The sequence below is a fragment of the Kogia breviceps genome, chromosome 3 (genome assembly GCF_026419965.1).
Source record: "Kogia breviceps isolate mKogBre1 chromosome 3, mKogBre1 haplotype 1, whole genome shotgun sequence".
Classification (NCBI taxonomy): domain Eukaryota; kingdom Metazoa; phylum Chordata; class Mammalia; order Artiodactyla; family Physeteridae; genus Kogia; species Kogia breviceps.
The window spans coordinates 10,205,401-10,230,310 of record NC_081312.1 but is presented as its reverse complement, the minus strand read 5'-3'; the positions used below and the strand labels follow the sequence as shown (position 1 = coordinate 10,230,310).

The following is a 24,910-nucleotide window of genomic DNA, read 5'->3' as shown; positions in this document are numbered from 1 at the left end:
AGTAAGTCAAAAGAAGAAAAACAAATACCATATGCTAACACATATATATGGAATCTAAGGAAAAAAAATGTCATGAAGAGACTAGGGGTAGGACGGGAGTAAAACACAGACCTACTGGAGCATGGACTTGAGGATATGGGGAGGGGGACGGGTAAGCTGTGACGAAGTGAGAGAGTGGCATGGACATATATACAATACCAAATGTAAAATAGATAGCTAGTGGGAAGCAGCCGCATAGCACAGGGAGATCAGCTTGGTGCTTTGTGACCACCTAGAGGGGTGGGATAGGGAGGGTGGGAGGGAGAGAGACTCAAGAGGGAAGAGATATGGGAACATATGTATATGTATAACTGATTCACTTTGTTGTAAAGCAGAAACTAACACACCATTGTAAAGCAATTATACTCCAATAAAGATGTTTAAAAAAAGAAAAGAAAAGAAAATAAGAAAATGCTTGAACGGCCCCTCCCAGGGAGCCTGGCTTAGAGAAGGAGCTCATAAAGGCAGCAAACATCGTCCCTTACACCAGCGCCCTCCTCTGCTGTCCTTTAAAATCCGTTTTAACACTCTGATGTGAACCTCACAGCTACTCAACATAGGTTTTGTAACCCTGATGAGGATATTGAGGATCAGAGAGTTTTGGCAACTTCACTAAAGTCACACAGCTGGGAAGTGGCAGATTCTGAACTTGATCCAGGTCTTCAGACCCTCAGGTCCGGCATCATTCTAAGTGCTGGAAGATGTTTGTATCATTAATGGACTTTGTAGAAGTTGGAAGTCTCTAGGCAGAGAAAACTCAAGAGGATAGAGACTTCTTTGGGAAACAGTCCAATTGTATCCATCATGTTATGTGAAATTGCACAGATGTGGCCATTTTGACTTAAATGGTGTAAATTTGACATGACTCAAGCCTGTTCTTTCAGTATACATTCATCCCCGTGAGAGGCTAGATGGTGATTACTGGATTTGTGAAGGACGGGGCCGTCCTTCCACGGGACAAGTGTATTTCCGCGAGAGTTTAGGGAGCTGGCTCCTTCAGGCTGGGCTCCAGCCAGGCCTCCTGAGGGCAGCAGCCCACCAGCAGGGGCTTGGAAGACCAGAAGGAGTCACGTGGCCCTTAGTGAAAAGGTCTGTTCCCGGGACAGCCTCTGACTGTGGCCCAGGGAGCTGTGGTTTTCCTCCAAAGACCACAGGGAGGGCCCTGGGGTAGGAACAAGGCAAGTGGAAATGTGGCCCCTGCCACAGCTTAGCTAAGAGAGGGCAGGTGGGGCACGAGGGGCTGCTCTGCTTTCTCTCCTATGGCCAAGGAATCACCGTCTGGACTTTCCAGAGCCCTCTGCGGCACCTTGGCTGTGTGATTAGAAAAGACAAGAGGGCGTAGGGTAAGTGGTCCTGGGGGCCTGACATCCTGGGTGAGTCTGAGCAAGTGATACAGACCAAGACCTTCGCTTCACTGGGGAGATGAGACCTGCTTCTAGGAGTGGTACGTTTGAGGGTCTTGGAGCCGAGATGGAGTGACAAAGACAGAAGTATGTGTTCCCAGTCCAGCCCCCTGGGAAAGGGTCCCTGGAAAAATCGGCCAGAGCCTTTTGCAGGAAAGACCTGTGAGTGGTCAGGGCTCAAGCCTGGCTCAGGTGACAGTGTGGGACAAGGAGAGGACCCGGTCTTCTCCTCCTGCTGCTGGTGGCGTGGCAGCCCTGCGGGGTGAGGGGCTCTCACCGGGGGTGGCAGTGGGCACCGGTGGGGGGTGGGGTGCCGGCCAGAGGAACTGGTGGACGCTGGGTGGAGGTGGGGACAGCGGGCTGGATTCTGAGCCCATGCGATTTCCCCCTGGGGGTCCCAGAGGAGACTGGAAAGCCTGGAGGTTTTCCACAGTGACTGGGGAAGGGGCAGTAAGCTGTGGGTTTTAGCTGACATTTCATCCTGGCCTGGCACAGGGCTGGATGGTGCAAATGCTAGTAAACCCTAACGCAGCGGACACTTGAAAGATCGCCGTGGCCTGGATTTCACACACATCCTGGGGACGTAAAGAGAGACTCAGACGCAAGAGGATGAGGGATTTACACGCCACACACAAGCTCGGGCCGGGTCAGTCATTCTTTATTGCCATGGAGGAAGGGGACCTGGCCTGGAGGGGACAGCTGAACCCAGAGAGGCAGTTATTTTTGGATGGGATTCACCACCTTTCCCATGAAGAGGGGAGTCTTGGTGCTCTTATCGTAGATGATGATGAAGAAGGGTCTGTTGTACTCGACTTCCGGGGGGATTGACATGGGGATGGCTTCCAGAAGCGTGGCCCCCGTAGCTTCTGTCCCTTTCTCATCGATGGTCAGCACAGCCTTGTGCAGCGCCTGCAAAGGGGAGAGCACAGAGGTCCCATCTGAATGGAGACAGGCTGCCGGCCCCCAGCCAGGCCAGGGAGCAAGGCCCGAGGAGAACCTTGCCCAGGGAGGGGCCCCCTCTGGCCTCTCTCATCGCCCGGCCTGTCCTTTCCCATCCCTGTCCTCCCCTCCCTGCAGGAGACACACAAGGCATGGCTCTCAAGGCTCCTGTCTGACCCACGAGGGGACCCTCATCTCTTCCTGACCAGCCTCCTCAACCGCCCTGGGAAGGAACCCACCACCTCGGGAGGTGGATTTTCTTGTACTTTGTCTCCTTGGCTCTGCACTTGTTTTTAGACCAGATTCTAAACTCCTTGGGGACCAGGCCTTCGATGGGGACCTTCACACGCCTCCTGCCCACCCAGGCACTCAGCTCACAGTCCGTCACTGAGCTGGGCACCTGTCGTCGTTTCTCTGGGCACCTGTAATTCTCCTGCGTAAATGGCATCTTTGGTTGAACTCAGACTCAGTGATTCACGAGTAGCTCCTGGTGTCACAGGCGCGGGGCCAAAGGTCCTTTGCAGTCCCTGAGCCTAAGCCTCTCGCTGCAAATAGGGGTTTATCGGGACCCAAAGAAGGGAAGTCCCCGGCCAAGGATGAGACAGAGGTTGAGTGACACAACCTCAGAGGAGGTCCTTAAATAAAATGCACCAAGCATGTGAGGCCAGCTGTTCCCCTCCACCATCCGACCGCAGTGCAGTCTCAGTGGAGCGATGGCATTCTTCAGGGACCTCAGTCTGCAGGCGTGCCTGTGTCCCTCCGTCCCTTCCTCAGCCTCAGCCCTGAGCGGCAGCCCCCGTGCACATTCTGACCTACAGAGGTCGAGGACACACTCACCTTGGACAGCTTCAGAGGCACTTCCTCAGTGATCCCTGAGAGGTCAGCCCCGTCGCTGAAGACCTTGGTGATGCCCAGTTTACCCAGGAGAGTTTTCAGATCGTAGGTTCCAGAAATGGACAGTTTGGGCAAGTGTAAATTGGCAGAACTGGCACGATGGTTAGAAAAGAAAAAAGTTTCACAGAATTGAAATCTTTCCTTCTCCGGTTGTTCCTCCCACTTGGCGCCCGGTCCCCTGCCCATGCAAGGATGTGAGGTCAGCCTTGGCTTAGTCTACTTTTAGTTCCTCTACACATGGGGTCAGAGAATGTTAGAATCACAGGGATCCTCTTGTCCTGCAAAGCCTCTCAAATGCCACCTCCTCTGATAAGGCCTCCTGCAGGGTCCAGGGTGTCCTCTGCAAGGACTGTGCACACTGCTTCCCTGCAGGGTTTGGTCACCCCTCAGACTGGGACTCCTCTGGACTGTCGGCTGCGGTAGCAGGTCCTGAGTGACATCTGTTCAGTGAATGATGAGTACTTCTCTGTATTTTTGTTTTATATTGTACATGAGAAAACAGCTCATCCAGGCATGGGCATATCTACCAATACAGAGACATGCACTAATTTGGGGTGCATGATGGGGACCTGGTCAAACCACACTCATCTAGTGGCAGAGGATCCAGAACCGGCATCAAACGTGTCCTGGAGTTTCCCGCTCTGGGCCTTTGCTTTTCAGGCCTCTCTGAGCAGGTTTTTCCCCTGTCTTGCCGTGGACTTTCTGTCCTGAAACTCCACACTCAACTGCCACCTTTGCCAGGAAGCCCACCTCTTCCTTCTGGGTTTGCCCACAACATGGGCTGGCGTTGCTCTCCCTGCACGGGGCACTAGCCACCGGGAAGGGGCAGTGTCCAGGCTGGGGAGGAGGTCCTCAGGGACAGGACTTTCACTCCTCACCCCTGGGCACCGTCCCTCCCGTGGAGCCCAGCTGGTACTACCTGCACGGATGCTGGCCTCTGTTGGAGGCACAAGGTCACACACACAGTGGTCATGGCCATGGGACGTGGGTCTACCCCCCCCCCCCACCTTCAGGCTGGACCTATTATGGCAGCTCCTAGATCGGCCTCTGGTTTGGGAAGTCACCTTGTGTATCTCTTTTCCAGGATCTTGGCGAGAAGCTCCTTGTTGAGCTTGTCCTCCAGATGCTGCAGTTTCCCCTGGTCGGGCAGGATGAAGAGGGCGGTGGCATTACCCACGTAGTCCATCAGCAGCACCCAGCTGGCGAGCTTGTCGCAGTAGTGGAGGTCAAACATGCCCAGGCGTTTCATCATGGGCACCTTCACGGTGGTCTCCTCATTCACGTGGAAGTCCCTCTCTGTGGTGTGCTCCTCCTCAAAAGGCTTCTCCCATTTTCCTGGAGAGAAGGGACAGCAGACATCAGCCAGGGGTGGGAAAATACAGGAGCCCTGAGCCTCCTGGTGAGATACTTCTCTCTGGGCCTCAGCTTCACCATCTATAAAATGGGGCTAAAACGAGCAATCAGTCTACAGAAAGGTGTTCTGGGAGGATAATGCAAGACTGGAGTAGGATCCAAAATTTCAATTTTGTGGAGGCTAATAAGTGGTAGAGGAAGGATTTGAATCTTTGTCTTTCTGACTCCAGAGGTGTCACTGTTTCCTCTGCACTCGAGCTGTCAGAAGCGTGTTCCAGGAAATCCTATTTTGGGAGACATTGCCTATCATACACCCCTCCCAGGTAGGGATTTACAATGCACATTAGGACATTTAAGGTTCTGAAAAGTCCTGCAGAGACGATGATACTTTGACTGTTTAATCCATAGTTCCCTAACCCTATTTGATCGTGGAAAGTTTTAGTGGTCATGTGCGGAAAATTGAATGACACGTGCAGAGATGCATGGCTCTATCGCATTCTGCACTGCCAGGAAAGTTAAGAACTGAGTGTTTGAGAATATTTTGGGGGCGTTTCTGTTTCAGGCTGGTAGTGCAGACTTACCTTTAAAGAATATGTAATTCACCAGAGCAAAAACTGTGTCCTGGTCAAGATCATCTACCAAATCCACAATTTTTCCTTGGCTTCCCTTCTTTACATAATCGTTGATCTTTTTCTTGGCCTCTTCAGTATCCCTGAAGTTGACGGAGAAGGCTGTGGAGTGGTACAGGTTCTTGACATCCTCCAGAAACTTATTGACTAGCTTCGCGCTCTCGTTGATGAACAGGCCGTTGCCAGTGGCCAGCTGCAGCTGGTTGTCTGGCTGGTTGAGGGTGTGGAGAAGATGCTGGAAACCTTCGTGGATCTCAGCCTCTGTTCTTGCAGTGAGGTTGAAATATAGGCCCTCCAGGATCTCGGTGTGAGTGTCACCCTTGGTCCCCAGAGAGAGCATCGCAAAGGCGGTAGCGATGCTCACCGGGGAGAAGAAGATGTTGGTGGCATTGGACTCATGGGCCACTCGGCGGTACACAGTGAAGGCGAAGTCGACCAGGTTGGGGGCGATCTTGTGGCAGGCTACTTCCTGGTGGTCGTGATCATGCTGGGATGCATCTGTCTCCTGGACAGCGTGGCCCTGGAGACCCTCAGCCAAGGAGACGGGGACCAGGCAGCACAGGCCCGCCAGCAGGAGGAGGCCCCACGTGATGGAGGATGCCATTGTCCTGCAAGAGAGAGAAGGGTACCACACCCGGGTCAGGCCACACGATGAGTCCCTGGGCCGCCGATTGACGCCACGTCAAAGCAACCACAGTTTATCGAGCGTCTGCGTGCCAAGCACTTTCCTACATCAGCACCGTTGAAAGCCTCAGAACAACAGCCAAGACTTTATGGCGATTACCATACAGCAAGTTCCATTCTAAGCACTTTACTGTCTTATCTCACTGCACTCTGGTAACAGTCCTACGAGGTAGATCAGGCGACAATCCCGGGCTTACAGATGAGGAGACCAAGGTCCTAGAGGTTAAGTCACTTGTCCAAGGTTCCAGAGCAGTAAAGTAGCAGGACCAGAATCACACCCCCAGGTAGTCTGTGTCTGGAGTCCACGCTCTCGATGGTTCCACTAACATCTGCAATGACCCCGAGGCGTAAGTGCCAGAGCCCCTACTTTGCAAAAGAGGAAACTGAGGCGCAGGAAGTAGATGATGGTCCAGGAAGCGGGCCAGATCGGGCTCAGGGATGATTGGATCTGGAACAGCCCTAGGAGGACTTCCGCTGAACCCTGGTTGTTCATGGACAGAGAGGCTGCTGCCCAGAGTGGGAAGGATCTTGCCCAATGACACCCAGCCGGAACACAGAAGAGCTGTGAGGGAGCCCAGCTGGGAGGCCGTACCCCCTGAACACTCACAGTGCACCTCAGGCCCTAGTAGATTTTCCTGAGCTAGAGGGCTTCCCTCAGAGTGAGTCCATGGCCGCAGACGCAGGAATGGGCTGCAGTCAGCTTAGCTGCTCATCTTGCTTGCCACCTGTGTCCCAGCTCTGCGCTCAGCATGGACGTGGGTGTTAGAGGTCTGGTTCCTCCAGTCAAGCGGGGTTGGTTTGGCTGGGCAGGGGTGGGGTGGGGTGGGGTGGGTACGATTTGAAAAAGCATCCCTTTTCTGTTCAGACAGACCTGGATTCTAATCCGGGTCTCTGTCACTAGCAGCTGTGTGACTTTGGCAGAGTCATTTAGCCTCTCTGGCCCTCATTTTGTCTCATGTAGAAAGTAAGATTGTTGGGAGAACTTAGTGAAATAAGTCTAGACACCGAGACTTACACTGAAGGCATCTGAGAGAGATTTCATTGAGGGGAGGCTGGCAGGGGTGCAAACTAGAAGGCTTCCGAGGATGGCAGGGAGGGAGGTGAGTTCCATGGCTGGGGGCAGACACTAGGGAATGGCAAATCTTGTGGCCGACCCGGAAAGGTCAGCCTCCATCTAGTGATAGTCAAAGTCACTGTCACCCGCAGCAGCACAGGGCCAGTTCTGCTCCATATAGATCCCAGCCTTGGGCCGCTAGGCTGAGACCTCCTAAGTACAACCTGCTCTCTTCCCAGGTGGAGAAACTGAGGTCCAAGCAGAGGAGAAGGGTGTGTCTGCTGCTAGCTCTCAGTCATATAACTAAAACCGTCATTTTAATAAAATACAAAGACAAAGGAGCCCTTGAACTTGGCATATGAGAACCTGAGGGGAAAAAGTTGGAAATAAAGAGTGCTGGGTTTCATCTACCCCTTGGACTTTTAAAAGTTTCCTTCCAATGAAACAACAGGAAGAAGCACAAAACTGGCTTCTTTCCACCACCTTTCTTTCTGGCCTTCAAACCTCTAACTTATCCAAATAGAGCAGACCACGCATTATAGCCAGTGGTTTTAGAGCTTATGATGGTGCTAAGATTAGTTCTGTATATTTCCATTGCCCTTGGATTTCTCTCTCCTCCTCCACTGGATTTTGCTGTGGTCCTTCATGGTTTATGGAAACTCCCCATCTCTGCAGGGCGCAGAGATCATGAAGGATTTGGGCTTCTGCAGGGCGGGGACACTAAATACGCTGAGTGGTCTCTGGGCCAGAGGCCGTGGCTTCTAGTCCTGACAGGGCCACTTCTGTCCGCTTGGCCTTGGGCAAGCATCTTCTTGTCCTGGGGCCTCATTCTCACCAGCTGTATAAATCGAGGTGGCGGGAGGGAATCTAAATGAGATCCCTGTGTACCAGAGATGGATTTTTAATTAGAGGGGCATCTGGCTTTGGTGGAACAACATGGACTGAGACATGCCATGGGGGATGGGATGCGGTGCCCTCCCGCCGAGAGGGTTGCTGGCCTTAAGAAGGTAACAGGCTGGTGTGGAGCTATACCGCCAGGGTGAGCACATCCCTGGCTCCCATCCAGTCCATCTGCCAGGGGGTTACATCACCTACTCTGTCTTCCTCCTTTTACAGTAAACAGCCTGAGACCAGGAAAGGGTCAGGGCCTTGCCACGGCCACACAGTGAGTCAGGGACAAAGCTGGCTTGAGCAAGCCTTGGTTTACCCACCCCTCGAACTACAGATGGGACAGTATGTCACCGGGTCTCAGACCCTGTAAACGTCAAGAGTTAGATCCCGAGGACTCTGACGTTAACCTTGAGCCCCCGTTGCCTTCATTTTGCCTCTCAGTCTGTTCCTTACAACTTCAGGGGCCTAAGACTTCTCTCTCCTCACCCTTCTATCAAAAGCAGCACCCCACCCCCCCCAAACTCTAGTGCGGGAACCAAATGGAGATGAGAAAGTAAATGGTGACGTGCCCAGAGGTGTAGGGACCAAACTTGAAACCAATAGAATGAAGATGTCACGGTGACACTTCTGGAGTCTGGGGCAGGTCAGGCAGAGTGAAGTGAGCTGCCCCTTTGCCTAATCTCATGCCATTTCCCCCAGAACATAAAATGAGTGACCAAGAACAACCTAGTGGGGTCCAGGGAAGCGACTGTGGCCTAAGGTCCCAGCCTGCTGACACCTGGCACTGCATAAGCCCAGGGGTGACCCAGGCCCGCCACTTACGGGCAAGTGGCCTTGGGCAAGGGACTTCGCTTCTTTGAGCCTTGGCTTCCTGTAAAGTGGAGAAAAGAACCTCTTGAAGGGCAGGCGTGAGGAACGAACAAGGTGATGGGTGGGCGGGCACCGAGCAGGTGTGGAAGGCCTCCCCGTACCTGCGCACAGGTAGGATTCAGGCTTGAGAATTGGCAGATTTCTTCCTGACCGGCTGCCATGCTACCCAGGACCAGCGGGGGGAATGCTGATGAGCAGAGAATGGCCTCTGAGTTTGGAGTGTGTCCAATTCAATTCTCCAAGTCTTTATTTAATGTCTATCAGCTGCCAAAGCCTAGTCCAAGCAAATATTATCATCAGCATCCTCCTCCCACACTGAGTAAACAGCAGGCATTTCTTATTATTTCTTCATTTTATTTCTTCATTTTATAGATGGAGAAATTGAGGACTACAGAAGTTAAGTAAATTACTGAAAATCACAGAGCTGGTTGCTTACAGAACTGATTTTTTTTTTTTTTTTTTTTTTTTTTTTGGCCACACCGCGTGGCCTGCAGGATCTTAGTTCCCTGACCAGGGATCAAACCCGTGCCCGCTGCAGTAGAAGCATGGAGTCTTAACCACTGGACCAGAAGGGAAGTCCCTACAGAACTGAATTTAATCCTAGGTATTTCGATTTCTGAGTCTGGTATTTAACCCTTCTCTGTGTATAAAGCTGAAGGCAGAGGCCTTGGAACAGAAAACTCAGAGGGGGCCTGGCTAAACGAAGAGGGGCAACGTCACTTTGTGGCTAAGATCAGAGGCTACGAGGCCAGAATGCCCAGGTTCAATTCACTATCAGCTGTGTGACCTTGGACAAGTTACTCAGCCTCTCTGAACCTCAGTTTCCCAGAGATGATAAGGGTGTACTTACCCCATGGAGCTATTATGCAAATGAAATAGGTGCAAAGTGCCAAGAAATGCCCAGCATGCAGTCAGCTCTCAGGAGGCATCAGTCATCACTGGTACTGGGAATCTTTCAGAACCCTCTCGGGGAGTCTGATTGCCTTGGCCTTGGTCATCTCTGTAGGGCCCATCTCCAAAAGCCAATGATGGAAAAATCATTTCCTTCCTCAACTCCAGAGATCAAGGCCAGTGGGAGTGGGGAGGGGTCAGGAGGGAAAAGGTTATCTCTCCTTTGCCCAAAAGGACAGAGAGGTTGAGCAACTTTCTAGGGTCACCCAGCATGAGAGGGGGCTCAAGGCCAGCCCAGGCTTCCCATTCCCCAGCTGGTGCCTGAAGCCAGAGGGAACCATGTTGGCAGTGGACCTGGGGTCTGGAGCGAGGTGGCCTGAGCTTGAGCTTACATGGTGTATGATTGGGAACCAGTGATGAGCCTCCCTGTCCCGGATGTCCTCATCTGTACAATGGGAGCGCCATGGTAAGCACCTCAGAAGATTGCCATGAGGCTTCAATAGAAGCTGCCTGGCCAGAGCGAGGGCTCAGGAATACAGCTCAAAGCCCCCCGATGACGGTGCCCGTCCCCAGCTTCCCACCTTCTGCTGCGTACGAGGACGCCCAGAGGCCCAGAGGGCACAGGGGGGCCCAATTTGGTACCTCCAGGCTGAGACCTGGTGCGGTCCTGTTCTGGGCATTTCGGGAGAGGATGGAGGCCTGAGGAGCCCCTGAAACTCTGGGCTTCTGGTCTGGCTTGGCCTCCCTACCAGGTCCCTGCGTGAGCCTGGGCTTCTCACTGTCCCCCTCTGAGCCTTATCTTTCTCATCTGTAGAAGCAGAAAAAGATACACACCCGAGCAGTAGGGGAGGTGCTGAGACCTATAGAAGACAACCTACGGGAAAGACATAGAAGCTGTGCCAGCAGAAACGTACTCCTTCCTCGGTCCCGGGACGCCAGAGCCAGCCCCCCGTTTCCACTTCTGCCCACAGAGGGCCAGTTTAATCACCGGGAGGTATTGGGGAGGCCCTGGACAGGCTTGGGGAGCAGGAAAGGACCTCCAGGACTGCTGTTGCTATGACAACAGGAGGCCAAGCGCCAGCGCTCTCCATCCTCCCTGCAGCCCCAGGGCCTTCCCCAGGTAGCGCGGGGACCCAGAGTCCTCTCTGGAGGCTCTTGTCAGTGGAGGGCATACTTACGATTCACTGTCCCAGGTCGGGGCTGGTGACCACGGCTGGGGAGACAGAGCCCTGTCCTTGCCTGTATTTAAGCAGTGGATCCAGAGGGACCATGTGGGAGGCTGCTGGTGAATATTAACCAAGGTCACCCCAGTTATCAGGGGAGTAAACAGGGACTAAGTTCACTGACTGGACGCTGAGCCTCCTGCCCACGCTGCCCGTATGTACTCCTTCAGGGCGGCATGCAGCCCTCCGTTCCACAGACCAAAGGGAGTCTCTGTGCCCGGCTCATAAACCACAGCATCTGTCTCCAAGCTGGGGTGGCATGTGACTCACACTCTTTGGGACGGCATGATTTTGCTGGCCAGCGCTCCCACCGGGGAGTTTCCAGTGGCTGCCCCACTGGTAGCAAGAGCTACCACTTATAGAGCCACCTTGAAATGCCCACTGCTGAAGATGCAGGGGGTGAAGTAGGTTATGAGTCCAATTGGCAGATGGGGAAACTGAGGCCCGGGGTGAAAGGCTGCTCATCCACCCAAAGTCACCAAGCCGGACACAAAACCTCTCTCGACTTCCCTGGAAAGAAAATGGGGCTTGGCTGCTGTTGATGCAGCCGCTTAAGGCTGGTATGGGTGGCCGTGGGCAGAGGCTGGTGGTCAGCGAGTAAGTCTGTGAAGAGCTGTGCAGCCTCAGGCAAGCTGCTTCATCTCTCTGAACCACGAGGTATTTTTGTTTGCATCGTAGGGCTTTGGAGGCCCCACCTCCCTAGCATGGTTGTCAGGGATAACACAAGATCACTTTTGGGAAGCGCTGGGCACACACGAGGCTCTCGATTTTAGTCTGCACAGCCCTCTGTTCAGACCTTCTCTCCAGGCTTCTCCGGGCAGGAAGAGGCTCAGTTCCTGGCCAGCCTCAGGCCCGTGTCTGTTTCCACTGGATGCGGCTCCCAGCTGACGAATGCCATCCACAGGCCGTTTGAATTTTCCTTGGGACTGTTGCTCCGTGTGGGAGCTACTGCAGGCTTTTGGGGGCACTGGTGGTGCTTGGTGGGGGGTGGTGCGGGGTTGAGGCCAGTGGGGCCCTACTTGACCCTGATCCATTTAAAAGCCCAAGGCAGTTGGCATCACACTGTGTGCACCGTCCCACGCCCCCTTGGCACACAGTGGATATTTTTGAGTCGAGTGGATATTTGTTGAGTCAGTGGACAAGCACGTCTTTGTCCTGCTCTCATTCCCCTGGTCCCAGCTGTGGGACTCCGCCATGTGAATAGCCTGTAGGCTCCTCTAACTCACAGGGTCAGACCAGGGAACCAGGGCCCCCATTCATTGGCTGTGTGATCTCAGGCAAGCTGTTTAACCTCCCCGTGCCTCAGTTTCCCCATCTGTAAAATGGGGATGGTGACACTTCCTACCTCGCTGGGCTGCTGTGAGGATTAAATGCAGCAGTTTCAGGTGGGCTCAGGGCCCAGTGTTGGGGGCACACGGGGAGCCCTCTACGATGTTGGCCTCCCCATGGCAGTGGGTCTTGCGCGTGTCATTCTGGGTGGGCAGGTGGGGGGAGCAATCCAGGAGCGTCCCCCAGGACTCCCTCTTTGAGTACTGTCAGTACCCCCTGTGAGGGGAGTATGTACCACCCCTCATATAGAAGCAGAAATTAGCTCAGGAAGGGGTCGACTCCCCGCTCCCATACCTCCCGACTCCCCGATTCCACAGTGTGGCTTCAGAGCCCTGACTCTTTCCCCTGAGCTGGCTGAAGGACCATCTCCCCTGGGGCTCTACATCTGCCCACAGCTTGGAGACCTAGGGTGTGCTGAGGTGAGGCCTGCCCTCTGTACCTTCTGGGCATTTCTTCCCCGCTCCGTGCCTCAGTTTCCCCGTCTGTGCAATGGCCTCCTTCCACGCCCGGCTGCCCCTCCCAGCTCTCGCACCGAATGGGCGAAGGCAAGCACCCAGGCTGTCCCCAGCTGCGACAACCCTTTCAGCCCGGTGGCTTGAGGCTGGTGGGAAGGTGCCACCCCCTCTCCAACCCCCCTACCTTCAATTCCCAGTTCCTGCAGCGGAAGGAACTCCTCCCCCTGGGGCTCCTGGCTGCAGCGTGGAGGCTGTGTGTCCCTGAGTGCAGCGCCGGGGCTCTGCCAGCACAGGAGGAAGGAAGCTCTGGGTGGTTCAGGCTGCAGGTCTGGGAGGGGCGGGGACCTGGTGCAGGAAGCCGCCTCGCACAAAGCTGCCAGGAGCCCGGGCAGACGACAGAACGCCCTTCACGGCCCAGGCAGTCCTGTGTGTCACCTGCTGTGTCTGGTCGTGTGACCCAGGATCACCCAGTTTCTTTGAGCCGCTGTAGGTGGGCTGGTAGCACCTGCCAGAAAAGATTAACGGAGATGACAGATGTCATCCTTTGGCCCAGAGCCTGGCATCAGGGTCCTGGCAGGTTTCCAGGGCCACCTGTAGAGGAAGGAGGCCTGAGCCACCTCTGAAATGCACAAGAAGAGCCCCGCAGAGATCGAGATGGGACCGTATGTATGGGGGAGGTGCGCGTCACAGGCCCTGGCTGTGGGACGAAGAGGTGCAGAATGTCGGGAGGACTGGGCACTGGAGGTGGAGTGAAGAAAGAGCATGCGGGGGGGGGGAGTGGGAGAAAGTGGGGCTCGGGCTTGGGACCTGTCCCTTCTGAGTCAAGGGCTCGACACTCAGCCCTTCTTTGTCTCCCCATCCTCGCACTCCCCTCCCCCCCAGTATTTCATGCTGCGGAGAGCTCCTCTAGACAGGCATCCTGGGAAGAAGGGGTGGGATATCTGGAAAAATGGGCAGGGACAGAATGCCCGGGCTGGGGGGGCACCCGGTGGCCATTCTCCGGGACCCAAACCACAAGCCAAGCTGGAGGAAGTCCTGTCCACTTGGTTACTTCTGGAATTGTCGATCGTAACATCTGGACTGATCCCTGGGACCGAATATATCCTAGGAAGATGCTGTGGGCTGGCTGTGAATAAGGGGTGTCTGCGGAGACCCCATCCCCCCCTTGGCCTGCCGAGAGATGAGAGAGGGATGGAGAGAAGCACGAGAGCTGAGCTGTGGGGTCTGCAGCCAGAAGGGAAGGAAAGGGAGGGGTGTGAGAGGGGCCCGGGGCAAAGCAGATCAAGGACCAGAGGCCTTGACTGGCCCAGAGAGAGATGGTGAACTTCAGGGATGTTACACCTGTTGGTAGAGTTTCCCCAGAAAGTGCGGAAACCAGCCCCAGGCACACACACTGACACGTCACATGTACACCCACACTCAGATCTCCCCATACTCACTATGGGGGCCCCCTCCAGGCACCAGCTCCCTTCTTCGGGGGGCAGTGTGGCCCAGCGGTTCAGGCATGGGCTTGGGGGCTGAGCATCTGGGCTCGAGCCTTCACCCCACCATTCTCTCTGGGAGATCTTAGCCGTATAACCTCTCTCTGCCTCCGTTTCCTCGTCTGTGAGATGGACATAAGAATGGTCACTTCTACCAGGATTGTGAAGAGCCAGTGAGATGATAATACATAAGGCTGAGGGTGGCCTCAGGCACAGACGGGCCCTAAGTCAATGCCAGCTACTTCTGATCTTCGATGTCCTGAGCCTGGGAAACCTTTCAGATGGGTCCCAGGGGCTGAACAGGAGAAAGACTTGGACAGCAGCACATTTGTCCAGGGACACCTCTTCAGATTCAAGCTTCTGCGTATCCCCAAAGGCTACCAGTCCCCTCTCCTGGGGGCTGGGCTCATTTTGCTTCCTGAGGGCACAGAGCCAGATGTGGTTAGTGTCTTTCTGAGCACCTGTGATGTGCAGCAGGCAGAGTTGGGTGAGGGGTGGTTGGAGCTGGGGGGGGCGAGATTTGGATTCAGGGGAGGACCTCGTTTCAGCTCTCCGAGCCTCAGTTTCCTCCTCTGTAAAATGGGCACACTAAGTCTCTTTTTTCATATAGTTGTGAGGCTTAAATGTAGGGATGCTAGGTGAGGTGTTTGACATCAGGCCTGCTCTGTTAGCATAACTGGCACTGTGTCTGTCTTCTCATAACATGGTTAAATTAGTAAGGTTAGCCGCATGGTCCAGGTTTTTGAGTCCAGGAAATCGACTGAGTTTGCATCATTAGTTTGTCTCCTCCTAGCACCTTGCAAGTCTACCAACTTGCAACACCCTGGTGGACCCTCTTTCCTTCTGTACACAACCTCTAGGGCTGCTTCCTGTGCATGGTTCAATTCTTGCTTTTTCTGCAACTATTTGACTTATTCACAGCTTCTTGTTTCACTCTTCATCCTTGCCTGGAGAAAAAGAAGGCAACTCCACGCACTGTAAATGACAATACGGTTTCTAGAAGGAATAAAACACCCAGCTATTACCTCCTCCCCTACTTGTGTTTTTTTTTTGTTGTTTTTTTTTTTTTTTTGCGATACGCGGGCCTCTCACTGCTGTGGCCTCTCCCGTTGCGGAGCACAGGCTCCGGACGCGCAGGCTCAGCGGCCATGGCTCACGGGCCCAGCCACTCCGCGGCATGTGGGATCCTCCCGGACCGGGGCACGAACCCGTGTCCCCTGCATCGGCAGGCGGACTCTCAACCACTGCGCCACCAGGGAAGCCCCTCCCCTACTTGTTAAAATTACTAAAAGTGATGTTTTTATTATCACTATTTTTTTCTACACTTTATTTCAACTTTACCCTTTTGAATGTATGGACCATTATGGCCTTTATGGACTTTCAGCTTTTAGGAGGCTCAACCCATGCTGTTTAATGATAATTAGTATTTCCTTTTGGACAGTCAAGTGGTCACGTTTTGGCCGCTAGGAGTCCCTTTAATTTATCTCTTTTCTCTTTTCAGCAACCCTTGCTGATATCTCAGAAAGCACACACTTGTTTTCTAGCAGTGACACCATGTCCCAGACCCATCTCCTTTCTCTTCTGCCCCAAGACATGGTGTCAGTGAGCCTCTCTGGGAGAGGAAGACAGCAGGGGTGGCAAAGGTCCTTCTGGGCACCACAGGGAGGGCCGGATGTGCGGGAGACCTTGAAGGACTTTGGGACTTGTTTTGCAGAAGTAGAGACCCTGTGTGGGTGTCTCAGATAACAGAGAGCATAGGGCTCTTCCAGCTTGCCCAACATAGACCTTGGGTTGCAATGGTTCGATTTACCTTGTTGCCTTCTATCCTGTTGACTTTAAACATTTCTGTTTGCTTGGTTTTCATGAGTCTCTTGCTGCCTTCATGTTACAATACAACCCCCCAAACTTACTCCAACGTGTGGTCTGTCACTACCTGCATCACATCCTAGCTGATCCTTAGGGAGCACTTGCTACCTTCCAGGCTCTGTTTTAATCCTGTGTGGTGGGTACCATTAATAACCCCTTAGTCCAGATGAGGAAACTGAGGCACAGTTACTGTGGTGCTGACAACGCAGCCCCTCAGCCTCGCTCCTCCTTCTCCTGTTCCTCCCTTCTTTCCTCTACTTATAATCAGCTTCTGGGGTCATCTTCCTTAATTTCCTCACCTACTAATGCATCTGTTCATTTGTTCATCCAACTCACTAAATATTATGTATTGATCGCTCAGAGTTTGTGAAGGTGAAAAGATGGGGTCTCAGTTGCTCAGAAACTCACAGCCTAGTGGAGGCCCAAGCCCCTGGGAACCACAGAGGCCCTTTCAGATGTCCCAGTGAGTGAGAGGTGGAGAGGGGGGACGGGTGTGAGACATAAACAGGAGGCAGGAGCAAAAGATGACGGTTGACATTGGGCGTAGGTGGCGAGACGCACGGGCGGACCTCAGGGTTCCCTAGAAGCCCTGCTGGAATCCACATGTCCTGACTTTCTGTTCAGCTCTCTTCCCACCAAGCCTCCCATCCCCCAGGTAGAGTCTCTCCCAACCCCCATGAAAAGAAGGAGCAAAGACTCCAAAGACAGATTCACAGCCAGCTGGCAGGCCTCGGAAAACAGGGGGGTTTCACAAAATCTTTCTTTGTTTCCTCTTTTCTACCCCATCTCAGTTCTGGGGCTCGGGCCCCCATCACCTCACCCCGCAGTCTCCCCTCCTCCCATGTACTAATCAGATAGCTGAGACAGCTTCCCCAGAGACCTTGCTTCCCCACAAGTCCTCTCCAGTAGGGGCTGTTTATTCTCCAACACACCTGCCATGAGAAGATCCCCACCACCGCCTCCAAACCTTTCCTCCCTCAGCGATTATGTAGCCACCTCCGGGGACAGTCTCACCTTCCCCCAGCCTCATCCCTGACATCCACAGGCCCATGGGTCACATCCTACATCACAGGAGAAGGGCATCGGGGCCCAGCCTGGTCTGTCCTGCATCACTCACCATCCTTGCGGATGGCCCCCCGGAGCCCCCGGCCCCTCCCCTCCTGTCCTTCTCATCTCCCACGACCTCCTTCCCTCCTCTCCACCCACATATGACCCACCTTGACCTTCGATGTCAGGTTAGAGGCCTCTTTTATCAACTCTTCATCTATAGTCCCCTCTTGGTTGCCCCTTCCCCTCTGTCCCTGACCCTAATGGACTGCCATTGTGGACAGTGTGTGTCATCTGCTTCAACCTCATGGTCCGTCTCTGGTCCATTTCTGTCAATACCTTTGTCATCAATAGAATAGTGTCCCCAGAGATGTCCATGTCCTAACTCCCAGGACCTGTGAATGTGTCACCTTACATGGCAAAAGGGATGTTGCAGATGTGACTAAGATTAAGGAATTTGAGATGGGAAATTATCTTGGATTATCCAGGTGAGCCTAATATAATCACAAGGGTCCTTATAAAAGAGGGGCAGAGGGTCGGAGTCAGAGAAGGAGACGTGACAATGGAAAGAGAGGTCGGGATGGCCTGAGGAAGGGGCCTTGGATCCAGAGATGCAGGTGGCCTCTAGAAGCCGGAGAAAGTCAGGGAAGGAATTTTCTTCCAGAGCCTCCAGAAGGAATTTAGCCCTGCTTCCACCTTGATTTTAGATTTCTGACCTCCGGGACTGTAAGATAATAGATCTGTGTTGTTTTAGGAAAGTAAGTTGGGGTAATTTGTTACAGCAGCAAAAGGACACTCATACAACCTTCAACTCCCTTTGTTTTTCCTTTGTGCCCACCCAGCAAACCCTAACTCTCCATCCATCTAGTCCCCCTCTGTCCCCCTCCCCTTCCCTGGTACTGTGGACCACAGCTTGAGCCCCCCCGACACTGGCTTCTTGGTGCTGTAGCTTCCACCACCCGGCCCATCTCATTCCCCTGGGCTCATCCCAGCCTCCCCTCCAGAGGGGTCGGCAAACAACGGCCCACAGGCCCATCTGGCCTGCTGCTTGCTTTTGTATGGCCAGCAAACCAAGAATGGCTTCTATGTGTTTCAATGCTTGAGAAAAAAAAATCAAAAGAAGCATCATGTTTTGTAACACACACAAAAAATGATATGAAATTCAGTTCTCAGCATCCACATATTATGTTTTACTGGACATAGCCATGCCCGTTCGGTCACTGTCCAAGGCTGCTTTCATGCTCTGGGGACAGAGTTGAGTAGTTGTGACAAAAACTGTACGGCCTTCAAAGCCTAAAATATTTACTGCCCGGCTTTCCCAGAAAAAAACATGCTGATCCCTGACCGAGACCCCAGTCATGCTCACACCTCCATCTCGCTGTCACACTGTCACTGGCCCGGCATTGCCTCCTAGGCTGCCAGCGTTTGCCAGGCTGCTCCCCATCTCAAGAGGGAAGCACCTTTCTCTGCCTCCTTGCATGGCTGACACTGTGTGTCCCTCCGCATCCGGGTCCAGGACAGACTCACCGATAAGCCTTCCTGATTCCCCACCTTCATATCCTGGTGTCCCTTCTTGCTGCTCCCACAGTGCTCCATCCACCTCCTTTATAACATTTATCATAATAGCTGACACTTACTGGGCAGGTCTGCAGGCCAGACACCATCCTAAGCATTTCAGAGAGATGAACTCTTCTTATTCTCACAATATGCCTAATGAGGTGGGTACTTTTGTTACCCCCATTTTACAGATGGGTAAACTGAGGCTCATAGCCGTCAAGCAACTAGCCGCAGATCACAGAGCTGGGGAGTGGTGCAGGGGAGATTCGAACCAGGCTGTGTGACTTCAGGGCAAGGCACAAACCCCGCGGCTCAGCTCTACCACCAGACTGCGGTTAACTGAGGCCAAGGCCCTGGTCGTTCGATCTCTCTGACTCTGGGCTGAGCGCAAAATGGGTGCTCACAGGGTGCTTGATGATCTGAGTTACAATAAATGAAGGAGAATAGAAATGGAGCGTTTTGGGTTTTGTTTTTCTTTTATCATCAGATGGTTAAGGTGCCTTGTTGGGGTGAAAATGTGAAAACCTTCAGGGTGCTAAAAATTTGCATGGGGCATGCAACTGCTTAGATTAAAAAACAAGCGGTTGTTTTGTGTATTTGAGGCCAGTCGGAAGTCATCATCTGAGGACCCGCCCATGTGCCCCCGCCATGGGAAGGTCGAGGAGAGAGGGGTGGCCGGTGGTCCCTTCCAGCCTGGACGCAGAGCCTGCTTGCCCTGCCTGCCGTGCCTGGCCTCCCCCATCGCCCAGAGTGGCTTCCCCATCTGCTTCCTCCTCCGCCCCATGAGAAAAGGGGAATGGTTCGTGGGAGGTCGGCAGAGCGGAAGCTGAGCTGTAATGGTGAAATGCCACCCGGGGAAGGGGATTGCGTCATGCCCGCTGTCCCCTCCTTCTGTTTTCCCTGAGGCTCAGCCTGGCATGTGCGGGGGCCTCTCTTCTTGGCCCACCTGCCCAGGAGCTGACCCTGCCATCCCCTGCCCCAGCTCCTCACAGCATAATCCCAGCAAAAGCTCCCCATTCTCTGCTTGGCTACTGGGTACCGCGCACTGTGCACTCACACTCTCATCTTCTCATCAGCTCTGCAGTAAAGATCCTGTGATATCCACTCTGCAGGTGAGGCTTGGAGACAATAAATAGACTGAATCGATAAAACCTCTTTCTTGAACCCTCTTCTCAATGGCTACCGCCTTGATACATGCCGTGCTCGCTTCCCTTACTTTTTTTTTTTTTTTTTTTTTTGTGGTATGTGGGCCTCTCACTGCTGCGGCCTCTCCCGTTGAGGGGCACAGGCTCCGGACGCGCAGGCCCAGCGGCCATGGCTCACGGGCCCAGCCGCTCCGCGGCATGTGGGATCCTCCCGGACCGGGGCACGAACCCGCATCCCCTGCATCGGCAGGCGGATTCCCAACCACTGCGCCACCAGGGAAGCCCCCCTTACTTTTTATGTATTTATTTTCACCAAGGTGTTATTTACATGCAGTAAAACCGTAAATCCTGAATGTACAGCACAATATGTGTTTACAATTGCGTACTTCTGTGTAACCACCACTTGCATCAACATTAAGGAATAAATCCCTCAATCCAGGAAGTTCCTTTCCGTTTACCTCCCAATCTCCCCCTGAAGGTAACTTCTGTTTGGGAGTTGGTCTCCCTAGATTAGTCTAGCCTCTTCTAGAAGGGCATGTAAATGGAAGAACACACTCTGTACCTCTTTTGTGTCTTTTGTTCAGCAGCATGTTTTTGAAATTCATCCAAGCCGTTGCTTCTATCAGCAATTTGCTCGTGTTTCTTGCTGAGTACAGTTCCACCGTAGGGATGGACCACAATCAGTGTCTCTGTTGAGAGGTGTCTGGGTTGTTTCTGATGTTGACTATTAGGAATCAGGCTCCTATGTGTATTCACGTGCACGTCTTTGTGTGAACATGTTTTCGTTTCTCTCGGGTGGAATGGCTAGTGATAGGATCTTCTACGTGGAACTTTATAAGGAACTGCCCTCTCTCCCCTCCACCTTCCCCTTCCTGATGTCCAAAAGGCTTCCAGGTTTGGAGCAGAGAGAAGCAGTTCACATCCCAGACTTGCCTTTAGGAGCTGAGAACCTGGATCCACTTACTGGTTTCATCTGCTCTGTGGAATGGGGATGATAATTTCCCCACCACACGGTTCCAGGGAGGATTGATTACCTGAGATACCAGTAATGAAAAGTCTGGTTCAATAAATATGCTATCCCTTTTTTTTTTTTTCATCCTTGGAGCTGTGCTGTGGTGATTTTAACAGCAGGCAACTAGAAATGAAATAATTCAGTGAAATGACTGGGAACGAAAACACAGTTGGCCCCCAGAATTTAGGCAAAATCAATGATTTCCATTCTACCGACACAGGCTTTGAGGCCTCGTATTCCACCGTCCACCTTACAGAGTTGCACAAGTAAGGTAAACACAGCTAGGTCAACACTGCCTCCTGGGAAGAGGGTCTGCACAGAGCAAACAGTGAGGACGTGTGTTTTCCGGGCCTTCCTCTGCCCTCGTCCTCCACCTCTGGCCTCCAGGGGGTAAAAGGGAAGCATGTCGGGGAGGCTGTGTAAGTGACTCGGCTTCAGGCGCTGGAAATTGAGGGGAAGGGACTCAGGGCAGCGTGGCCTCCTCCCGCGGGCTGGAGCTTCAGGCTCATCAGGGAGGCTGGCACGGTTCAAGGAGTCGAAGGCAAATACTTGGCGCATGCGCGCGCGCACACACGCAGACATGTTATCCCCATTCCCACATGGGACTTGGGGCTTCCGTTTCTTGTACGCAGAGCTCTGGAAAAATGGTGGTCCTGACACTGCTAGGGTCAGTGTGGACTTTGGCAAGAAGGTGGGATTTGGGGACAGTCAGCGTTGGCTTCAGTTCACTGTGGACGAGTTACTTAACCCCTCATGGCTTCACTGTCCTTATCCGTAAATGGAGATTTTGGTTCCAAGGTCATAGGGTGACTGTTAGGGTAAAAATCAGTGAATATATGTAAAGGGCTGGTATGTCCTGGACACTCAGTAAATATTGATTCCCCTTCTCTTCCCTCTTGGTCTTTTGGTTTGGTTTGAACATGAGGAAATAAGAGAAAAATGCCATTCGCAATACACTGTAGAGGGCGAGAACCTATATATGTAGCAACTAAAGAATATGCATAGAGGGTTCTGGAAGGAGACAAACTCTGGATTATCATCCTGGAATGATGCGCACTGACCAGCTGGGGTGACTGTTACTTCCTCTTTCTGCGTATTCCTGTGTGTTGATGTTTTCACAACAAGAATGGGTGGCTTCTATGAAAAAAAAATACATCTTAGGTTCTTTTTAACTTAACAACCAAACAGAAGGATGCTGTTTTCACATAGATGACAGTTTCCTGCAGGGTCTTTGCAAAACGAGATTGCCCCAGGACATCTCTTTTACCACGATGGCTTTCTTCCAAATGCCCTACCTCTTGGACGTCTGCCTGATGGAGTGGAAAGGCTTCCATGTGGAGTCAGATGGTACAGGGCTCAATTCTAGTCAACTGTTGACTAACTGTGGGACCTTATGAAAATTACTTAATCTCTGCGAGCCCAGCAATGAAATAGCGATCATGCTCTACTTTCGATTTTTGCGGGGAGCTGTGAATGAGATGCCTGTGTACAGCCCAAGCATATAGAAGCTCCTTAATGAATGCAGTGGCAATTTTCCTCCCATACAATGTGTAGATCACAGTCTTTGTGGATATTGCCTCTGGCAGCCTCACAACAGCCCTGTGGAATAGTCACTGCCTGTTATCAGCTGGCTCTGCAGATGAGCAACCGAAACTCAGATCATTTAAGCGACTTGCCCAGTTCTGCCCTGGAACACCAGTAGCGTTCCTCCTTCTCTGTTTGTATGTTACGATGTATATGTTATGCACACTATGGCCATGTCATATTTTGGCTTTGACCCTGGTGCCTGGAGAGGTTGTAAGGTCTGTGTTTGTCGTTCACTTGTCCTCTTGCAGTTTGCACCACATAAGTTCCTTCTAATCAGATTGTTAGCCTCATTAATAAGGAATGACTCTGGGAAGTCCAATATTTTTGCATGTAAAGAACATCTTCAAAATGCAAAATCAGCACCCATCAAGATCCTTGTTCAGATGTTTTTGTCATAATATCTAATTGTATTGGTCATCTGGTCAACTAGGCAGGTTGGAGCTGCTCTCCCAAACTGTGGGCAGCCATGACTCACAACAACCTATGTGACAAAGGCTTGAATAAGCCTAATGGGCTGATGCATCTCTATTAGTAAAATGAAAAAGTAGTACCTCCAAAATATGTTTCTTCATTTATTTATAAATTATATACATGTATGACTGCCCTGATGCATTATTTGTCTTAATGAAAATAAAAATAGACATTTTAAGGAGGAGATAAAAATATTAATAAATTTTTACAATATTTTTTCTGTGCTTTAAAAGATCCATTGGATCTATTTGGGTACCCAGGGATTAGGCAGGGACAGCAATGTAAGGCTGCAGAAATCTAGAGCTGGGGCATCAAAAAGTAGATGACATCACTGGAAATCCACATGGATATTAACATGAACAATGCAAAATGTGACTTTAATAAGTTCTATTTGCTCAGAAATGCATGGACACAGCTTAAACCCAAAGTAGAAGGTCAGTCAAATCATTGGGAATATAGATTTGGGAGCCTCATTTATTTTCCAGAAATGTGAGTTAGCCCACTTAAGCCTGACCACAAGTTTTCCTTGCAATTGGTGGATCTGCCATTTCCCAGAGTTTGGGCACAGAGCCTGACCTGCCAGAATGGCTTTGGTACTTGCCCTTTTTGGCCCCTTTCCCTAGAATATTCTCCCCCTGGGTGTCCTCAAGGATGCCCCTACATTGTATTGAAGTCATGTCTCAAATGGGCCTTCACAGAGAATGCTTTCCTTGGCTACCCCATCTGAAATATCAGCCCTCCTAATTACGACACAATGTCCTGGACCTGCTTTGTTTGTCTTCATGGCACTTATCACTACCTGACATTATACTGTATATCTATATTTACATTATGTATTTTATTTGTCAATTGTAATATATATATTTGTTAATTTGTTTACATCTGTCTCTCTCACTGGGCTGTAAGTCTTTTATAAACATGACACATTGGTTTGCCCTTTGCTGTATCCCCTAGAACAATAACTAGTACATTGTAAGAGTTCAAAAAATATTTATTGCATGATTGTACTAGTGGAATTAAACTCTTAAATGCCAATGTAATCAGGCATCATTTGTCTTCAGTACCATACCCTGCACTTAAAACTCAGTTTAATAATTTGGGCACAATCTGAGGTCTGAATTCTAAAGGGAGTTGCAAAAACTTAGAGCACCATTCCCACTGGAGTGTAGCCTCCATAAAGGCAAAAGACCAGGTCTGGATTGTTCTGTCCTGAGTCCCCAGCCAAGATCACTACCACTAGCTGTTGCAATAACTTCCAAATCCCAGGGTCTTAACACAAGAATGTTAGGGACCCTTCTCCATATCATAGTTACACCTTCTGGAAACATGGCCTCCAAGGGGCAGGGAAAGAGAGAGCAGGCACACTAGCTCCTAACTCCACTGGCCTGGAAGCCACACACTTCACTCTACTCACTGCCCATTGGCCACATGACCCTCACCTTACTGCAAGGGAAGCTGGGAAATGAAGAAGAGCCTCTAGATACTTGTGACTGTTAACATCTTGGCCACATCCAGCCTCTAGTCCAGTGCCTGGCACATCTATCACAGCCATTGGAGAAATAATTGATGAATGTATTTATAAGCTTTAACTTTCATGCATAAACTCTTCTGAAACTGTGGCTTGTTTTCTACCCAACACTTTGGTAATTCTTGAGGATTTGCCATTCTCCTGAGCTCAGGGCAGTTCTGAAATAGGTCTCCAGCTGTGATTTTCTAAGTCATGACTGCACATTTAGTGTGAGTTCCCGCATGCCTGAACTCATGAAGGAATCAACAAAAAGTCCTCTTGGTATTTTCCCCTGCAACTTTAAGTTCAGTGTATTAAACCATCACATCAGGACAGAACTATACGTCTGGGAGTCATTAGGATTCTAACAGGTTGGATCTCTCAGACCCCTGGAACTATAAAGCCTTTAATCTGAGGAAGTCGCTGAGTAAATGCCTTTATTCCACAGCCTAAAATTTTCTGTTTTGCTCCAACTTCTTTCCTTTGCTGCTTAACTTTGGTTTTAGTAAAGGCCCTAGCGAGAAACCAGCTGGTTATCTTGATTTTGTCTACCACGCTGCAGTCTGAGCCGCAAATCTCAGTG

The 24,910-nt window shown here is 51.8% G+C and overlaps 1 protein-coding gene across 2 annotated transcripts; it reads right to left on the bottom strand.

Annotated features, from left to right (window-relative positions):
* Positions 1-2,078: 2,078 nt before the first annotated feature.
* Positions 2,079-12,950, bottom strand: LOC131752211 (alpha-1-antitrypsin-like). Of its 2 annotated transcripts, XM_067030645.1 has the most exons (6): positions 12,839-12,901; positions 10,826-10,926; positions 5,210-5,865; positions 4,340-4,610; positions 3,219-3,366; positions 2,079-2,351 (listed from the first exon to the last, which is right to left on the bottom strand). In XM_067030645.1, the coding sequence occupies exons 3-6, from the start codon at positions 5,859-5,861 to the stop codon at positions 2,160-2,162; spliced, it is 1,263 nt and encodes a 420-aa protein (XP_066886746.1). In that variant the 5' UTR covers positions 5,862-5,865; positions 10,826-10,926; positions 12,839-12,901; the 3' UTR covers positions 2,079-2,159. The 2 variants fall into 2 exon arrangements, with proteins under 2 accessions (XP_066886746.1, XP_058912352.1); XM_059056369.2 differs by lacking the exon at positions 10,826-10,926 and having other exon boundaries at positions 12,839-12,950.
* Positions 12,951-24,910: the final 11,960 nt, after the last annotated feature.

Bases quoted from the DNA above. Each gene is read 5' to 3' on its own strand.
- LOC131752211 (XM_059056369.2), bottom strand. From the start codon at position 5,861: ATGGCATCCTCCATCACGTGGGGCCTCCTCCTGCTGGCGGGCCTGTGC. The intron at 4,611-5,209 runs GTAAGTCTGCAC...CCTTCTCTCCAG, and splicing joins GAATTACATATTCTTTAAAG to GAAAATGGGAGAAGCCTTTT. The intron at 2,352-3,218 runs GTGAGTGTGTCC...TCCCCTTTGCAG, and splicing joins TGCCTCTGAAGCTGTCCAAG to GCGCTGCACAAGGCTGTGCT.